Source organism: Ctenopharyngodon idella, chromosome 2 (assembly GCF_019924925.1).
Source record: "Ctenopharyngodon idella isolate HZGC_01 chromosome 2, HZGC01, whole genome shotgun sequence".
In the NCBI taxonomy this organism is placed as follows: domain Eukaryota; kingdom Metazoa; phylum Chordata; class Actinopteri; order Cypriniformes; family Xenocyprididae; genus Ctenopharyngodon; species Ctenopharyngodon idella.
This window is the reverse complement of record NC_067221.1, coordinates 15,685,352-15,705,747: the sequence shown is the minus strand read 5'-3', so window position 1 is coordinate 15,705,747 and position 20,396 is coordinate 15,685,352. Positions and strand designations below refer to the sequence as shown.

At 37.3% G+C, this 20,396-nt stretch overlaps 2 protein-coding genes across 3 annotated transcripts; one reads left to right on the top strand and one right to left on the bottom strand.

The window, feature by feature from the left end:
* Positions 1-368: 368 nt before the first annotated feature.
* On the bottom strand, positions 369-5,598 carry LOC127522096 (bcl-2-related ovarian killer protein homolog B). The gene is made up of 4 exons (XM_051911691.1): positions 4,914-5,598; positions 4,438-4,566; positions 1,721-1,884; positions 369-1,070 (listed from the first exon to the last, which is right to left on the bottom strand). Exons 1-4 carry the CDS (start codon positions 5,149-5,151, stop codon positions 951-953), a joined length of 651 nt encoding a protein of 216 aa, XP_051767651.1. The 5' UTR covers positions 5,152-5,598; the 3' UTR covers positions 369-950.
* A 1,881-nt stretch (positions 5,599-7,479) lies between these two features.
* Positions 7,480-20,014, top strand: LOC127522059 (serine/threonine-protein kinase 25). Of its 2 annotated transcripts, XM_051911624.1 has the most exons (11): positions 7,480-7,880; positions 8,272-8,502; positions 10,944-11,000; positions 11,121-11,229; positions 11,352-11,509; positions 11,805-11,990; positions 13,535-13,680; positions 13,855-13,963; positions 15,577-15,648; positions 15,819-15,955; positions 19,736-20,014. In XM_051911624.1, exons 1-11 carry the CDS (start codon positions 7,851-7,853, stop codon positions 19,773-19,775), a joined length of 1,275 nt encoding a protein of 424 aa, XP_051767584.1. In that variant the 5' UTR covers positions 7,480-7,850; the 3' UTR covers positions 19,776-20,014. The 2 variants fall into 2 exon arrangements, with proteins under 2 accessions (XP_051767584.1, XP_051767594.1); XM_051911634.1 differs by lacking the exon at positions 7,480-7,880 and having other exon boundaries at positions 8,411-8,551.
* Positions 20,015-20,396: the final 382 nt, after the last annotated feature.

Sequence of the window (20,396 nt, the reverse complement as noted above, 5' to 3'; positions counted from 1 at the left end):
GTAATGATGCTGAAAATTCAGCTTTGCCATCACATAAATAAATTACTTCTTACAATGTAATAAAATAGAAAAGATATTTTATATTTTAATAATAAAATTACTAAAATAAAATAATAAAATTTTTGATCAAATGCAGCCTTGGTGAGAAAAATAGACTTCTTTCAAAAACAAACTAACAAAATTCTTACCAACCCCAAACTTTTGAATGGTATATATTCACCCCATATATTCATTAAATTCAAAAAATGTATTTATTTACTATTAGTTTTAAGCTTTTTCCTGGACACAAAAATATAAGTTTCCCTTATACTTTCAGGTTTTCCATGATTGCTGGAACCCACTCTGTATAAAAACATTGAATTTCTCTCTCAAGACCCACAATAAAATCTTTATTTAAAGATGTATACAGCTGGTGAAAACTGTGTTACACACACCACAAACTGTACAAATTGAAAGTGCAAAGTGACACTCCAAACATAATCTTAAGCAATTTTGTAAAAATAAAAATCTGAACATTGTCATACATTAAAATATCCCACTCATGGCACAGTTATTCAGTATAAAATCTCAGTAGAATGAATCCATACCATGCATCATCAGCACGAAAGGAGCTCCTTTAGCTGCAGACCTTATTTCTGGGTCATTTTATATTAAGGAAGACAGACATTATGTAGCTCCAGCAATGAATATAGCCGTTTTCCCTCATAGTACCATCCCCTCCACAAAATGTCAGCTCATAGTATTTGTTTCACACTATGTTTAGTATATTTTAAAGAAATAATTAAAGGTAAATGACGATTAAGGTGCAGTTGAACCTGGATGACGTGCTGTAACCTTTGTGAGGGGCTATATTGCTCCCCAGGGCTCCACAAACAGTACAATGGACCATTCAGATAGTTCTGGGAGGGAAAGATTCAGTTCTCAGTCAAGAGGATGACTTCTGCACAAGGCTACTTCGTCAGGTAGATGTACATGGTCTTTATGAATTCCCTCCATGATAACAAAGCTGTTGATAACCAATGGGCATGAGCTCTAGAGTCCATGTTCACCACACATTTTGAAATGTCCCCCTGGAAAGAAAGATGAAAAGAAAACATTGAAATGCTATCAAATACAATACCATTCAAAAGCATTCTCTTATGCTCTAAAAAATAAATAAAAAAAATAATTGTTTTGTATTTTAATACATCTTAAAATACAATTTATTCCTGTGATGGTAAAGCTGAATTTTCAGCATTATTACTCTAGTCTTCAGTGTCACATGATTCTTCAGAAAGCATTCTTATATACTGATTTGGTGCTCAAGTAACATTTCATATTATTGTTCTGCTTAATACTTTTATGGAAACCATGGTAGATTTTTTTTTTTTTTCAAGAATCTTTCAGAACAGCATTTATTTGAAACAATTCTTTAATCAAACAATGTCTGCACCCACACTCTTGAACCATTTAACATATTCTTGCTGAGTAAAAGGTATTAATTTTTAAAAATATATTAAAAAAAAAAAAACAACTTACTAACCCCAAACTTTTGAACAGTAGTGTGTAGTATGCTCTTAAATGTATAGTATGAAATTACAGTAGCACAAAGAAAATAGTTAGATGTGTTAACACAGAATGGCTACAGGTGTGTAACAATACTTAATTTCCTCATTTGGCCTCTAGAGGTCAGGACCAATCTTGGTTCATGCAGAAGGCAGTAAAGACAATGAACACTTACCCATCCTCCCCGCTTTTTGAGCCATGGGACCAGGCTCCTACGCGCAAATTCTCCCAGACTGTCCACAATGGTGTGCACCATGACTGGATGGCCCTGTCGCACACAGTCCACAGCCAGCCCAGCAGCTACAGCGTAGATGGCCACCACTTTGCCCCATGTGATCCCTTGAAAGTAAAAGCAATTCTGTGAGCAGAACTAGAAAGCTACTGAGCTATCCATTTTGAGCACCTCAAATTCTCTCTTGCTTTTGCATTAATCATACTAGCTTTTGAAAAAAGAAATTCTCAAATAATATTAAAAACCGGTTATAATGAGAATTCAGTTAGGGCTGCAAGTCCTAGATTTGCCCATATCTTATGCAAATTAAATGTAAATGTATCGCAAAAGATTCAAAAGATTTATTCCTGTGATAGCAAAGCTGAATTTTCAGCAGCCATTACACCACTCTTCAGTGTCACATGATCCTTCAGAAATCATTCTGATATGCTGAATTTTAGTTCAAAAGAACAGCATTAATTTGAAATGGAATTTTGCCTATTGAAATAAAATTGGCTTTACTGTCAATGCATCCTTGCTGAATAAAAGTATTAATTTCTATCAACAAAAATAATCTTTCTATCCCCAAACATTTGAAAAGTAGTGTATGTGTGTGATGTACAAATGTATATTTGACTGTATACGATCCCTTACCTTTTAGGTTCACCATAATTTTGCCAAGTAAGACGTTTCCTCAACTTTTGTTGACCCTGGAACAACATTCCTGCCCAAAAACATAGTCCTAACCTTCTCCCTACCCCTAAACCTAACCCTACCCATAACTTATCCCTAAAATCAGAGGGAAATGATAGGTGAAAAAGGATGGTGTAGAAGCCCTGAACTTGACATTAACTATAAACCTATCCCTCAAATCTGATTGGTTGATTGGAATGTTGTTCCAGTATCAAAAGGATGTTCTACTTGGAGAAATCACATACATCTACCTTTTAGATATAATATCGGCAGTTACTTTGTACAGTTACAGTTACTTTACTTTTCTTCTGCCAACAAGTCACTTGTTTTGTTCCTGAAAGAATCAGTTTCTTTGAATGAATCTGTTGAGTGAATGATTCACTCCTAAAGACAGTCACTTGTCGCCACCTACTGGCGATACAATATAACCTGCAGAAAGAGTCATTCTCACTACTCACTATACACAGTCTGCCTGGAACGTGCAAGCAGAATGAATCAAACAATGAACCGATCCAGCAAACCATTTTTCCTTACAAAACATTCATATTTCTTCATGCTCTTTCAATCAAGAATGTCTTCAAAGGTCATTTAAATTACTAAATAGTTACTGTACAGCATTTTGTAGTCATTTTAGAAATGGCAACCTCTATCTACAACAAAGACTTTCCGCCATGAAAAATATTCTAAGTATAAAACAGGGCCAGATCTAAGACAACATCTAACAGTTAAGATTAGTAAACCTATTCAACTACATAGAGGCGCAGCTCTGCTGTGCTGATGATGTAACAGGAAGGCTAACACCATTAATTCTCAGCATTAACAGCTGCCATGCTTCACTAATGATGAGCCAAGAGTCAGGGACTATGCCAGTTGTTTACGTTCCATCATCTTTAGGATTCATGTAAGATAAAATCGTCACAGATCTATACCTTACTACTGAAGATGGAAAGGTTGTGGGAAGATTGTCGGGCAGAGTAGAACGATGTTGACATGGTTTTGGACTCCCATCACAACCACCATGTACATCAAGAAGAAGCAGAACCAAGATAAAATATGTGACCAAATATGTACAAAGAGAAGAATGTGGGTATGACCTTTTTAGGGTTTTTTCCATGTTCCGAAAAAAGACCACTGAAGAACTTAAATTAAACCACTAGGGATGGTAATCAAAGTGCCCCTCTCAAACACACTACTGAAATCCAATAATAGGTTCAAGTCAATAGTTCTTCCAGTATAGACAATTTTCATGTAATTTAATAAAAAACATAAACATATGAATTTAATGTCCTGAACTGTTTTTTTTAAAGCTCAAACTCTACGCAGGCTAACATCGCTTCATTCACATTTGGAACAAATCCCACAATCTCAAAGTTCCCTCCATTTATAGTAAAGATGCCCTCATGTGCAGTGTTGCATTTTTTTTTGTTGTCCCAAAATAGCCTCAGTTGCCAGTTATGTACAGAATTTAAGAATAGTAATAGTATTAATAATAACAACAAAAAGATAATAATAAAAGAAAATAAAAAATAATAAAATATCACCATGAAATCAAAATATAGTAGTCAGCATTTGAAGTGGATCAAAAAAGTTCATCAAAGTTGTCCTAAGAACTAAGTTGTCCTAAGAAGAAGGTTTTAGGACAACTTTGATGAAAGGTTTTGATCCACTTCAAATGTTGACTACTGTAGTTTATGGAATATTGCAGTATTTATTTTAAATGATTTACTCATGCACACATCATTATTTATTTTTTTTAAATTCACGTGCCCTCATGAACTTTAATCAAAATAACTTCCCCTTCCACTTGAAACAACGTGTTCTCTGATGACGTGTTTCTCGGCACAATTCCAGATGGACAAAATTTCATACTGACTTTAAAAGCACTAAATATTTTTAAAAACAAAAATACTTTAATGCAGGACCAATAAGGACATGCACACAAACACTGCCTATGAAACACCTGTTTTATTGTTTTCAAGCTCACTTACCCATGGCTAGAATCTCTGTTGCTACAGAGAGAAAGGCATCTGACACCACAGCCTCCACTGCTACACTGATGTTCAGCTGCTTTGCAATATTACGATACACATATGGGCGCATACACTCCAGTTCATCACCTATAAAACAAAGCAAAACCTGTAAAATGGTTTAAATATACACTCAATAGACAATGAGAGGGATATGTCCCCCCAAGACCTCCCAATAATAGGAATAGTGGTTAACCAAAATAGGTTTTTCTATGGTTGAATCAACATTTGGTTCCCTCCGGATACACAATATGTGGTTACAGCCTTGATACACACTTGTTATAAATCACAGTATAACATTATGACATTAAAGACAAATAGAAAGAAAGAAAGAAACTTTTGATTTTCACATATTGATGTTATGTCAGATGATAAATGCTGAAATATCATCACACCTATTACGAGCATCAATTCACACTCACTCCTGGTTCTCTTACCCAGTTTAAGAAGCACCACAGATACATCTGCAAGAGCACCGTGTGGCTCGGGCAGATCTGGCTCAACTTTTGACCAGCTGAGTCCTTCCCTTATGATTCTGGAGTGAATGAAGTCTCTACAAAGTTCCTTGGACTGAGAGACGAGTTCTTTTTCCGTGGGAGTCCGGTCAAACACCTCCATCATCTCCGCGGCGAACACGGTCACGGGAGATCGCTCAAACACGGTCATGTCCCGCATGTTTGTTTGGCACGAGCTAAAACTACAGCAACTTCACTGGTTGTGTTCACTGGACAGGTAGCCTACATAAACACCCCACAGACTCCACTAACAACACGAAGCGCATTTCCACGACGGACGTTTAGACAAATTAAATGTGAAACAGGTTCGCCGTAACGTATAGCCAATCAGGGAAAGCAACTACAACAGCCCAAACTAAATTCCCTCACTAGAAAATTGATTTACGCTGATCGATCGACCAACTTCCGCTCCGCTGCCAGATTTGATCATTTCTCATCTTCAATGTCCCTTCTTCCATGTTTCGCATAAGAACATACAATGCTGAAATGGACTTTCTGTCACATTTCCATCGGTTTGTTTGAGGTCGCTGTTCGCTTGTGCCCTGGATCTGACACTTGGAAGCGATTTTTCTCGCTACCTGGAACGCTTAGGTAACCACTAATCAACCAAGTGAACGGCTTAGTCCAAATATAAACAGTCTCTGGCATCCTGGCACGGCTCAGAATACCTTTAGTCCATGAAACTGCTCATATCAAATCATATCAACTCCTTCAAATCAAAGGTTATTTATCAAATTAATACAACAGGCTATATAGCATGCAACATTAATATTAATTTCGTAAAAATCACTCTCATATTAAAAGAGGAGCCTTTTATCAAACTGACCCAGACGTGAAGGCTTCACATAAAATGCTCATTTCATATAATGATTCTTATCCAAGGATCAGTGGGAAGTTCATTCATGCTTTGCTCTAGTGGTGACCGCGTAAGTTATTATCTGTCTATGTTTAGCGAGCTAATCCTCTCATTACAAACCAACACAACAGTTTAAAGTCCTGTGTTTGACTCGTGAATAGACCTCAGTGTGGGAATGTGCATATGTCTTTATCTGACATTTCATCATATTTCACATGATGGTCACTGTGGTAATCCCAGAAAACCGTGTAAAAGGTATGAGAGTTCACTTGCAAGTCAAGTTTACAGGGATGCCACTTTCATTCATTACATCCAACATGCTTTATTTAGTAGGCTTATGCCAGACTATAACTAAAATAACGTAATCTGACCAAAAAAGTAGCAAAACTGTTTGTTTTGATCCATATACCTTTGATATTAAATTAACGCAAACTGTAATTCATAGACTTTCTTTGGTTTATCCTACTCATGCACCAAGTATTGCACACCTGTTTGTATACTGTGTTTGTCAAACATTATATTTTTATGCAATCGCATTATGCTGTTAAACCTTATAAATCTATTTAGTGTAGATTTAAGTGCTAATAGGCCTTTATATAGCAGTTAAAGTCACCATGAAACCAAAATTGACAGTATTTATTTAATATATATATATATATATATATATATATATATATATTGCAGTATTATAAATGATTAATCCCTGCACATCATTGTTTTTTTTTTTTTTTAATTCATGTTTACTGGTGCGAGGGTGGGACAAACTGTCACTCACATGAGATCACAGCAAACCACAACCATCCAACGATCCAATCAATTCCCGATGGACAAAATCTAGTACCGTATCGCCCTACATTTTTTCTTGTTTGCGAAGCCATGAAAAGACTATCGCAACTTCCATTTCATGCCGACTTTAAAGTCACAATGAAATCAAAGGGACATTTCTTGATTTTTATGGAATATTGCAGCATTTATAATAAATAATTTATCTGTGAACATCATTCATTTTTAAAAATTCATGTGCCCTGTAATCTTTATTCAAAATAACTTCCCCTCCCTCTTGCAGCAACTTCTCTGATGACATGTTTACTGACATGAAGGCGGGACAACCTGTCACTCTCATGAGATCTGACCAGTAGCAAACCACAACCATCCAATCAATTCTAAATGGACAAAATCAAGTCCCGCCATACATTTTTCTTGTTCGGAAAGCTGTTTCAGTCAGATTTACGTTACAACAAAGAAGGAAAGAATAATTGTAACTTCCATTTCATGCCAACTTTTATGCTGGGATCCTTCTGAAGGATATGCAGAAAAGCAAGGGCCACATGCAGCCAGGAACAGCACAAGGTTTGATAAATTTTCCCTCATTTTTAGCATCTATCCTGCTTTCTCCTTATTACAACATCATGATTGGGTGGGCCATTTCTCCTCACCCAATAATAGGTATCACTAAATTTCATTCTAAATAATTTTTGCAGCTTGTTGTACATAAATGCTCTATTGTTTTTTACTGGGAGAAAGTTTTGTGTTCTGTAATTTTCATTATGGTTTCATGTATATGTTAAATTCTGTCCATGCTGCTAATATAACTACAACACCCACAATTCCCCGTTCCTTGAATCAGAAGCTGCGCATGCGCTGTGGCTCCTATTATTTTGTTCTCCCGCAAGCAATAAATGAAGAGCCGCCCGAACGTGCGTTGATCAATACAAAACAATTACAAGCGGAAAGCGATTTTTTCGTACGCAGATACTTTCATACATGGAGTCACACGACACCTAACTGTCATTCTCGCCAGGCTGCGGGGTCCGCCATCAGGGGATTGGAGGCCGAAAACACGGCAGACGAACAGGACATGCAGAGGTGTTTTTGTATGTAAAAGCTAGCTAGCTAAGCAAGGGATCGGAGGAGGAACAGCGAAACCTTAAAGAGTTTTACACCACCCCTCCGTTGGCAGAAAGGGCTACATCTGCTCTCATCTACACCGACCTGCCGTTAGGATGGCGCACCTCCGCGACATGCAGAACCAGGTAAATCCGCAGCCCAGCCGAGTCTCTTCACCCTGCATGCAGAGTATTAATCTTATAATCAGTAAAACCACAGTGATGTTTAGTGAGCCTGTCATGTCATGACATTTTCCTATTTAGAATATTTGAGGGCTGTCTTGACGTTATATTGTGTTTGGGTAACAGTTGTAATTTTGTTTTTGTGATAAATTTCATGTCTTATCTGTTTCATTTAATTTAAATTGCATATATTATTATATATATAAATAGTTCATTTGTTGCTCAAACATATTTAGTAGAGCATCCCAAAGGATATGCTGTAGTCTACAAGGGTCAATAGTAAATGCTCACTGATACTCTTCTACACCTTTTTCATTGTATCTCACGTTATAAATCTACTGTCTCTCTCACACAGAATTCCCGGCTTGACCCGGAGGAGTATTTCACAAAGCAGGAGCGCATTGGAAAGGGGTCTTTTGGTGAGGTCTACAAGGGCATCAACAATCGCACTAAAGAGGTAGTGGCCATCAAGATCATCGACCTGGAGGAGGCGGAAGATGAGATCGAGGACATTCAGCAGGAGATCACGGTGCTCAGCCAGTGTGACAGCCCCTATGTCACCAAATACTATGGCTCATATCTGAAGGTACACTCTCCCATTGTTTGGGATCTCAGGCGTGTACAGACAAACAATAGTAAGAGTTTTTTTTTAATGTCATTACAGCATCTTTTAAAGTCAACATGAAATCACTTTCTTACTGCATGTTGAAATGATTTATCAATGCATTATTCCAAAGAAAAATGTTATCTTTTATCAAAATGTAATACCTTCTTCTTCTGAAGTAACTTTCCTCCTTCGCTGTCACCACTTAAGCCATGCGAGATATTGGATAATGTTAACCAATGGCCAAATAGTCAAACTGCAAGGAGTTTTGTGTAATACCTGGAGAGAGCTATCTGTTTTCCCATTCATCTCAATAGCACTTGTTTAGCAAGTGTGGGCAATTTTTAAAGGTGACCTATAATGCCCCTTTTGACAAGATGTAATATAAGTCTCTGGTATCCCCAGAAGTTTCAGCTCAGAATACCCCACAGATCATTTATTGTAGATTGTCAAATTTGCCCCGATTTGGGTATGAGCAAAATCAAGCCGTTTTTTAGGGTGGGTTGCTTTAAATGCAAATGAGCTCATGCTCCCCGCCCCCAAGCTCGCTCGTCATTCCAATACACTGAGGCATACATAATACAGAAGCTAACAGCAAATATAACTCGCAAAATGGATCATTACAAACTGTTCTTGATGCAGCATATAACATAGGTATGCCATGTATTTTGTGGATGTTTGCTAAAATTCGATTCTGAATGATTTTGATAGCATGATGCACGGCTAACTTGGCTAAAGCCACACACTGTTGGAGAGACTTAATAAGAATGAAGATGCATTTATGAATTATACAGACTACACATGTTTTTGGGTTAAAAATGGAAATTCGTCTTCGTCTCCGTGAATACAGTAAGAAACAATGGTAACTTTAGCCACATTTAACTGTACATTAGCAACGTGCTAACTAAACACATTCAGGAAGACAATTTGCAAACATCACAAAATAAATATATATGAAATTGGATCAGTTTGGTATCGATCCGTCTTTGAGAATCAATTTCTGTGCAAATCCTGTGTTTTACTGATGATCGTGTGAAGCATTCTAGTGTTAATGACTTACACATACTGCTATATGAATTTATCTGGACACATTTCCTTCATAAATAAAATTACACCACTGCGTCCTTAGTGGCTCAGATGCAAGGGAGTTTATGGAGATTCATATGTTTGCTATTATAGCCGTTAACAGATCAGTGATAATGTTTACATAGCTGAGACATATCAATATTACGACCTCGTTCTTGCATGCTGCTGTCCTGCAGAGTTTTGATCTGACCCAACTCACCTTCCTTCACGTAGCTTTAGTAATCCTGAAAGCATTCAAGTGTGTTTGATCAGGGTTGTAGCTAAACTGCGGGACAGCTGCTGCTATTGCTGCACTCCAGGACCAGTGTTACTCGTCGCTTGCAAAAACAATGGCGGCGCCGTGGGTGGAAACATACAGATTCAGAGGGCAGTAATATTATAATAAGATCCCCTTCCTACATCACAAGGGGAGTGAAATCAGAACGGCTTGATTTTTCACATGCTTGTAGAGAAAGGCTTACCAAAACAAAGTTACTGGGTTGTTCTTTTTCACATTTTCTGTGCTGGTAGATGCACCAGAGACCCGATTATAGCACTTAAACATGGGAAAAGTCAGATTTTCATGATATGACCCCTTTAAATCTGCCATATTTACTCATGGATACTCTGTTCTTCTGCCAGGTTGTTTTTAGCCAGTCACCTTAACCGAAATGTCATGTTACTAATGATGTCAGTGCTATGCTGATTTGCTGTTTGCATCACACACACATAAAACATCTACTATAATATCCTGAAATATTTCGGATTTAATGTTGCTTGAAAAAACTGTCAATATTCAACTAATTTGAATGGCTGTCAAAAGGAAAAGATGTTCCTTGCTGCTCAATGGTGTAATAACTGCGTCTGCAAGCAGGGGCTGATGGGCTATGCCAAACATTGAGCCCTTCGCGAACTCGCATTTTTTTAGTAATGTCCACTGCCCAATCAATTTCTTATGGATAATATCAGTCCCGCCCTATATTTTCTCTCATTACATATCCTGTTTCAATTGGAATTACTTCCAGAAACTAAAGTCTGCACCTTCACTCTCACAGCAATGCCATAGAAAAACAATTTTGGGCTTCCAAAAAAACATTTTACTCATCAGTTAAAGGTTAAAGGACCATTTTTTTTTCTTACTCTGAAGAGATTTTCCACTGTTGTGCAATTAGAATAAAAAGATTCCATGGATGTTAAAGTTTCTTCATTGAACCATCAATGACAATAAAGAACCTTTATTTTAAGTCCCATGATAAAATACCTACTGGAGTCATATTGAAATATGAACACTAAATACAACAAATGTCGTGTGACACTTGAAGAAATGGTGCTTGTGTTATTTTTGCCCTTGTCTATAGGGAACTAAGCTGTGGATAATCATGGAGTATTTAGGAGGTGGTTCTGCTTTAGATCTTGTAAGTAGTGGCTCTTCAGTTATGTAAATTTTTTCATGTGTGTATTCATGTGATCATAAGAGCCTTCAGGTTTTGACTCAGAATTTTAATTTGTCTTCTACTTTCCTCCACACATCTCAGTTGAAACCAGGACCGCTAGAGGAGACGTACATCGCCACTATACTGAGGGAGATTCTGAAGGGACTGGAATACTTGCATTCGGAAAGGAAGATTCATCGTGATATCAAAGGTGCGATAACACGCACGTCTGCCTACTCAATCAGGCCAGCTAGGAATGGCTTCATATTTAATCATTTGCTTTGTGTGAAATCTGAACTCTGTGCTGATGATTCATGTCGTGTCTTGTGGCAGCTGCCAACGTGCTGCTGTCTGAGCAGGGGGATGTGAAGCTGGCAGACTTTGGGGTGGCGGGACAACTCACAGACACCCAGATCAAGAGAAACACTTTTGTGGGAACTCCTTTCTGGATGGCTCCAGAGGTCATCAAACAGTCTGCGTATGATTTTAAGGTGCGGAGGTCCAGATAAATTGACTTTTCTCAGCGTGCAAAGGAAGATTTGAATATTAATATGCAAATGTGTCTGCAGAGCTGTGAAAACACACGATCAGCACTCTGGCAGAAAAGCTGGAGTGGTAAAACTGTTCCCAAGCATTCAGCTTTCTTTTTTTTTTAAGTGGTAGGCATGGAAACCAGTCACTAACAGAGTTTACATTTTAGCGTAGTAGCAGCTAATCATATACATATTTGTTTAATATCCAGTTGAGATCAGTGAAGACTGTTTGGTTTGCTTTTTTTGGCTGCAGGCGGATATTTGGTCTTTGGGAATTACAGCTATTGAACTAGCGAAGGGGGAACCCCCAAATTCCGACCTGCATCCGATGCGAGTGCTGTTCCTCATTCCCAAGAACACTCCCCCGACGCTGGAGGGCTCCTACAGCAAACCCTTCAAGGAGTTTGTGGAGGCGTGCCTCAATAAAGACCCTCGCTTTGTGAGTATTCGGCACTGAATTTCTCAGAATAACCCCAATGTACACTACTGGTCAAAAATTTGGATTAGCTAAGATATTTTTAAATGTTTTTTTAAGAGAAGTCTCTTATACTTACCAAGGCCGCGTTTGATTAATTGAAAACTACAGTAAACCGGTAATATTGTGAAAAATCACTACAATTTAAAAGAGCTGTTTTCTACTTTAATGTATTTTCAAATGTAATATATTCCTGTGATGGCAAAGCTGAATTTTCAGCATCATTACTGCAGTCTTCAGTGTCGTGGCATAATGGTTAGAGAGTCAGACTGGTAACTCGAAGGTTGCAGTTTCGATTCTCAATACCGGCAGGAAATGACTGAGGTGCCCTTGAGCAAGGCACGTAACCCCCAATAGCTTCCCGGGTGCCTCATGAAAATGTCTGCCCACTGCTCCGGGTGTGTGTGTGTGTGTGTGTTCACTACTTGCTGCTCCTAATGTGTGCACATAACTGGATGGGTTAAATGCAGAGGAGTATGGGTTACCATACTTGGCCTTCACTTGTCACTTTCACAGGAACCTTCAGAAATTATTCTAATATGCTAATTTGCTGCTTAATTATTAATAATTGTTCTTATTATTATCAACGATGAGAAACATTGCCTCTTGATGTATTGTGGGAACCATGATACATTTTTTTCAGGTTTTTTTTGATTAATAGAAAGTTCAAAAGAACAGCATATTTTGTAACATTATTAAAGGGTTAGTTCACCCAAAAAAGTAAGACCTTAGTTTGTCTTCGGAACACAAATTAAGAGATTTTTAATGAAATCCGAGGGTATCTGATCCACACATAGGCAGCAACGAACATTTCACCTTTTGAGGTCCAAAAAGGTACTAAAGACATCGTTAAAACTGTCACCGTGACTACAGTGGTTCAGCCTTAATATTATGAAATGACGAGAATACTTTTTGTGCAAAAATAGCATAGCAGTATGACAGGGGACAGATGAATTTGTTGTTTTTTTTGCACAAAAAGTATTCTCGTCACTTCATAACATTGAGGTTGAACCACTGTGGTCACGTCGACGGTTTTAACAATGTCTTTAGTACATTTCTGGACCTCAAAAGGTGCAATGTTCGTTGCTGCCTATGTGTGAATCAGATACCCTAGGATTTCATCAAAAATATCTTAATTTGTGTTCCGAAGACAAACTAAGGTCTTATGGATTTGGGACGACATGAGGGTGATGCTGAAAATTCAGCTTTGCCATCACAGGAATAAATTACATTTTAAAAACTAATAAAATAGAATAGGTTCTTTTTTTCTTTTTCTTTTTTTTTTCAAAACTTTTTCACAGTATTTAATCAAATAAATAAGCAGCCTTGGTGAGCTCTTGAAATCAAAATTATTGCTTTTGAATGGTAATGTAGCCATAATATAGCACACAACCTGTTAAATTAAATGATCAAACACTAATTGTAGTCTGACATCTCAAGATTTTTGACACGAGGCAGTAAAAAATCAAGCATCCTGAGCAAGCCATTACTATTCTGGTTATGTGCAGCGGCCCACCGCCAAGGAGTTACTGAAGCACAAATTCATCACACGCTACACCAAGAAAACCTCCTATCTGACAGAGCTGATTGACCGATACCGCCGCTGGAAGTCTGAAGGCCATGGAGACGAGTCTAGCTCTGATGATTCTGACATGTATGTCATCCATCTATCCATTATAATGCATATACTCTACAATCAATAACAGCCCTCTAATTCATCATGATGTATTATTCATTTCCTATTACTTGAGCCCTGTCTTTTTAATTAGATCTCTGGTGAATTGATCCTCATGAGTTATATCCTCTGTTCCTCCTTGTACTCGAACAGGGATGGCGATAGTGATGATAGAGACCAGTGTCCCATGTGGACGTTCCCCACAGTCCGACCCAGCTCCATGAACAAGCTCCAGAAGGGCTACACAAACACAGACTCAGAGGTGAGGATTCCAACATTTCATATTTGTTTTCAAAATGAAATAACAGTCAGGGTTGTGTCCTGTCATTGTAGATCATTTATAAAAAAAAAAAAATTTTAGTAGTGAAATTTCACTATTCATGATACCAATTTTGATATCACAGCAAAAACAATATGAAGTTAAAAAGTTATAAAACAAAAACAATGCAATGTTTCATTTTTCAAAGAAGCAACGTTGCTTCCAAAGCTTCACGTAATTATTCAAATAATCAGTCAGAAATAAAGACAAAGAAATTAAGAATAGTGAGTGTTTTTCTCCAGGGTTCCTACAGGTTTTTGAAAATACTTAAATTCAGTTTGATCAAATTTAAGGTCACAAAAAGTCTATATATGGTATAACAAAAGTCTTAATCATCATTTTATGAGGTCTTACATTTGATGACAGGAAAACTGGAATATCAATACATGGCCTAATGTGATTTATTATACTTAAAAAGGATATGATTTAATTACATAAATGTGAGCGTTGCACATTTAAGGTTAAAATGTGACACTGTTGCACATTTTTACAGGCTCAAGGTTTCAGAGCAGTTTGCAGTCAGTGAATACCGTGCATTTATGCCAAACAATTGCTTATGCTGATGAATTATGATCTTTACATTATGGTGTTTATATTGCAATATGTTGCAATGGCTGTAAGAGTGCATATTTTATTTCCGTCATCTGTCTGAATGAGCAGCTGGAAGATGTAAAGCAGGCCTTTCAAAATAAGAGTCCCATTGTATTTTGGACTTGATTATATTAAGTCCCACATTATGCTTTTTTTTCCTGGAAATTGGAAATTTTGGTTACACAGTAAACTGTATCTGCCATTTAAGCTGTAAATGCAAACTGTATCTGTAAACTCTTGTGGCTTCCCGTCACAGGAAGGAAAGATTAAGAACAGTATTTAACACACTCAATCGACACATCATTTTTATTGCCTTTTTGTTTAAACACTATCATTTCAATAAATATGTATACATTGAATAAAATATGTCCTTAGTATTTTAAATCGCAGTTACCCTGTTTTGCAGTGGGATGTGCTGCATGTTTAATGATGTGAAAGTATCTGAAATATATTTTGAGATTTCATGTTTTTGTTCTTTCTGGACATTCAGTATTAATTTTATTTGTACAGGTCTTAAAGTCTAAAATTTGATTTTAAAAACTCTGCAGATACGCTGATCTCTTTTTGTCTTTAATATTTAATATATAATAATATACTGTTTGATTAATATTAATGGCATAACAGATGGTAGCAGGTCTATTAGACTGCATTTACAGTGCAAGGCCCAGTGTATATACAGATAAAATCCCTGCACCAGAATATGCCTACTTCCTATTATATAGTAGGCAAAAAACGTTAATGAAATGAGCAGTATGTCTGAATTCAAAGTATTCATAAAACATTTTCTGTTTAAATGTCATTCAACTATGAAATTTAAAATAAATTCAAAGTATTAACAAAAACTCTAATAGTATATAAATGATACTAAAACCACACATCTATGTTACACTACTTTGTTTTAGCATTGACCTTGTTTGACATCACTACATGAAAGATAATGTTTTGCGTTTGAATTTGTTTTAAAGGCAGCTGAGACGGTAAAGAGGCAGCCCAAGTCACAATGTTTGTCAGCGCTGGTCTCTCCCATCTTCAGAGAGGTAAAAGCGCACAATCTCAAACTCACCACTTATACATCCTGACTGGAGTTCCCACTGTAAGCTTTATGCTTTTTATCACGGTGGCAGCAGATAAGACAGCAGTAAAGTGTAATAAACCGTGATAAGCTTTATATGTTATAGAGTTAAATGCAAGTCAATCTGTTCTCCAGCTGAAGGAGAAGAGAAGGGCATGTGGAGGAGGAATGGGTGCCATAGAGGAGCTGGAGAATGCCTTCAACCTGGCAGAAGAGTCCTGCCCTGGCATCTCTGACCTCCTGGTCACACATATGATGGAGAGAGTGTGCAGGTGAGCTGATCTGTATGAAGAAAGTACAGTACAGCGGTATAGAATATATGCCTCTATATAGGGCTTTTCACACTGTACTTAAAGGGATAGTTCACCCAAAAATGAAAATTTGCTGTTAATTTACTTACCCTCAGGCAATCCAAGATTTAGGTGACTTTTTCTTCAGCTGAACAGTAAAGATTTTTAACTGAAACTGTTGTCCTTGGTGATTTGTATAATACAAGTCAATGGCTACTGTCACTTTGAAGGTTAAAAAAAAACATATACAGGTAAAACAAAATTAATACTCTGCTCCTGACAATATATTGAGGTCTTATGGAGTGAAACGATCGGTCTGTGCCAGAAACTGAACATTTAAAACATTATTACCTGTAATCCACAGCCTCAGCAAATGGTCTTGAGTTCGTTCACTGCAGTTTGAAGCACGAGCTTCCTGATGCATAATGAGCGGGAGCAAACTCACAGTGAGTTTACAACAGAGAGGGAAGACGTGTGTGTTGTATTGTTCATCAAAATCATACTTGCTTCTGTTTATCCTGGATGCAGCAACCTATATACAGGTGCTGGTCATATAATTAGAATATCGTAAAAAAGTTAATTTTTTTTATTGTAAATTATTTAAAAAAATGAAACTTTCATATATTCTAGATTCCCTACATGTAAAGTAAAACATTTCAAAAGGTTTTTTTAAAAAATTTGTTGATTAGAGCGTACAGCTAATGAAAGTCCAAAATCCAGTATCTCAAAATATTAGAATATTTACATTTGAGTTTCATTAAATGACCATCCCTACAGTATAAATTCCGGTTATCTTTTGTTCTTTGAAACCACACTAATGGGGAAGACTGCTGACTTGGCAATGGTCCAGGAGACAATCATTGACACCCTCCACAAAGAGAGTAAGTCACAGAAGGTCATTACTGAATGGGGTGGCTGTTTACAGAGTGATGTATCAAAGCATATTAAATGCAAAGTTGACTGGAAGGAAGAAATTGGGTAGGCAAAGGTGCACAAGCAACAGGGATGACTGCAAGCTTGAGAATACTGTCAAGTAAAGCCGATTCAAACACTTGGGAGAGCTTCACAATGAGTAGAATGAAGCCGGAGTCAGCGCATCAAGAGTCACCACACTCAGACATCTTCAGGAAAAGGACTACCAAGCCACTTCTGAACCAGAGACAACGTCAGAAGCATCTTACCTGGGCTAAGGAGAAAAAGAACTGGACAGTGAACAGTGGTCGAAAGTCCTCTTTTCAGATAAAAGTAAATTTTGCATTTCATGTTGAAATCATGGTCCCAGAGTCTGAAGGAAGACTGGAGAGGCACAGAATCCAAGCTGCTTGAAGTCTAGTGTGAAGTTTCTGAAGTCAATAATGATTTGGGGGGGGCGTGACGTCTGCTGGTGTTGGTCCATTGTGTTTTATCAAGTGCAAAGTCAATGCAGCCATCTTCCAGGAGATTTTGGAGCACTTTATGCTTCCATCTGCTGACAAGCTTTATGGAGATGCTGATTTCCTTTTCCAGCAGGACTTTAGCACCTGCCCACAGTGCAAAAACCACTTCCAAGTGGTTTGCTGAGCATGATATTACTGTGCTTTATTGGCCAGCCAATATGCCTGACCTGAATCTATGGGATATTTTCAAGAGAAAGATGAGAAACAGTCGATCCAACAATATACAGATGATCTGAAGGCTCAATAGTGCCTCAGCAGTGCCACAGGCTGATCACTTCCATGCCACACTTCACTGATGCAGTAATTTGTGCTAGGAGCAAGTCATTTGCTGTAATATGTCCTGCCGATCAAGTATTGAGTGCACAAAAGAACATACTTTAAAGAACTTGAACTTTTCTGTTTTGCAAATCCATTTTTTGATTGATCTTAGGAAATATTCTAATATTTTGAAATACTGGATTTTGGACTTTCATGAGCTGTACGCTCTAATCATCAAAATTTAAAAAAAAAACTTTTGAAATGTTTTACTTTACATGTAGGGAATCTAGAATATATAAAAGTTTCATTTTTAAAAATAATTTATAATAAAAAAATGAACTTTTTGATGATATTCTAATTATATGACCAGCACCTGTATGTGTGATCTCATTCAGGAATATTGACTTTTCACAGATTCTCAACATTTGAGCTCCTGCGCATATGACATTATGTGACAGGAAGCCAAACTTGTACAGTGTGAAACGATGCAGTGTTAGAATGTTACGACTAGATGCTTAAAGGGATAGTTCACCCAAAAATTAAAAAATTAATCCATGATTTACTCACCCTCAAGCCATCCTAGGTGTATATGGCTTAAAGGGATGTAGGTGTATTCTTTCAGACGAGCACAATCAGAGTTATATTAAAAAATATCTTTGCTCTTCCAAGCTTTATAATGGTAGTGAAGGGGGTGTGAGATTTTGAAGCCCAAAAAAGTGCATCCATCCATCATAAAACTAATCCTTACAGCTCCAGGGGGTTAATAAAGGCCTTCTGAAGCAAAGCGATGGGTTTTTGTAAGAAAATTATCCATATTCAAAACTTTATAAACTATAATAACTAGTTTCTGGCTAGAGTTGTCAAAAGTACCGACTTCGGTACTGAAATTTAAAAAATTTGATGCTTTGAGCGCTGTTGAGCAGATTCGTAAACACCTCTGATTGGCCATTGTGTTCAAGGCTCATTGGATATGTCTGTGATTGGCTACAATGATCAACACACAGGAGCGTTTGAAATTGAAAGCGGGAGCGTTAATGGCGAAAGAGTAACCCCTGACCTGACACGACGCAATGACAAACGTGGAAGTTCAGAGGATAGAGCAAAACAAAACACTGGTCATGAGTTAGAAGTCTAAAACAATAATTTTTAAAGAGAAATGACGGAGGATTTCAATAGAAGAGAAGAGGAGCTTCAGTTTGTTGCCCAGCCCTATTTGTTTGAACCACGAGAGGCCGGAAGCTAGTTATTATAATTTATAAAGCTTTAAATATGGATATTTTTCTCACAAAAACTCATCACTTCGCTTCAGAAGGCCTTTATTAACCCCCCTGGAGCCATATGGATTTTTTTTTTTTCCCTGATGGATGGAGCACTTTTTTGGGCTTCAAAATCTCACGCCCCCTTCACTACCATTATCAAGCTTGAAAGAGCCAGTATATATTTGAATATAACGCTGATTGTGTTTGTCTAAAAGATGATAGTCATATACACCTAGGATGGCTTGAGGGTGAGTAAATCATGGGATCATTTTCAATTTTGGGTGAACTATCCCTTTAACAACTGACAACCAATTACGTGCCTCAAATTCACATGCTTTGGTCAGTTACGGAAACACTGCACGTTGTACAAACAGTTTCAGCGTTTGGGGGGGGAAATGTCAAATGGTGACTGAACGCGACAATTTATAGTCTTAAAAAGTCCATCCAGATGGGAAAAAAAAACTTGATAGTACAGCCAGCAGTGTATAATATGAGGATGATGATGCACAATGCTGGATCCATAATGTAAACATATCGCCTGTTCATATCAATGTTTGTCCAATGTGTGACACTGACACAGCAAATATGCAAATAAGGACTTTAACTCAGGGTTTAGTATTGTACAGTATGAAACAATAGCGTATGAATACCCATGATTAATTGTTAACCCCGGGTAGGTTATAAGCAATGTGAAACGTGAAGCAAGATGACCCAGGATTCCCCAGGATCATTTCAAATGTTAAAAGCCCTTATGAGTATAAATGTCACATTCTGCTGTTAAAAAAAAAAACTCTTTTCTTTTGTATCAGGTTTGCTCTGAATGGCAACACCACGCCATCAACACGGTGAAGCCCCGCCTCTGCTGCTCCTCCCTCATTCTGCCCGAAATCATCAGAGCCCCATCAGGACCACAATACAACTGCCCATCCTCCACCCTCTTACTCCCAGAGAACTTTTAATTAGTTATGATTAAATATTTTTACAGTTTTCTTTATAGAATGGAAAGTATTTAAGAGAAAAAGCCATGTCATGGAGCGAACTGTGTTTACCTGTTAGATCAAAATCCTATTATAAAGTGTTTATGGAAACATTGCGTTTGTGTGGTTATTTAATGAAGTTAAAATGAAGAAAATGTGCATCATAAAGTAAGGTCCTCAGGTGACCAGGGGCATAGATAGTTATATTTATAAAAACAAATAGGAGAGTCTATGGTCTTATATTTATTTATAACCAAAGCTATGTATTGTTGTGGTATAATAATAATTATTAGTTACTATTGTGCAAAAACCTTGCATAGCAAAAATAACAGGAAATGATACTTAATAGTAATAATGTTATCAGACAGTTGAACATAAACATGCTCAGATATTCTTTGTTTTTATATTTGCTCAAATTCCAATGGTTTTAGAGCTTGGCTGCTTGTGTCAGTTATTCTATTTCTTCCACATTTAAAGGGTTAGTTCACCCAAA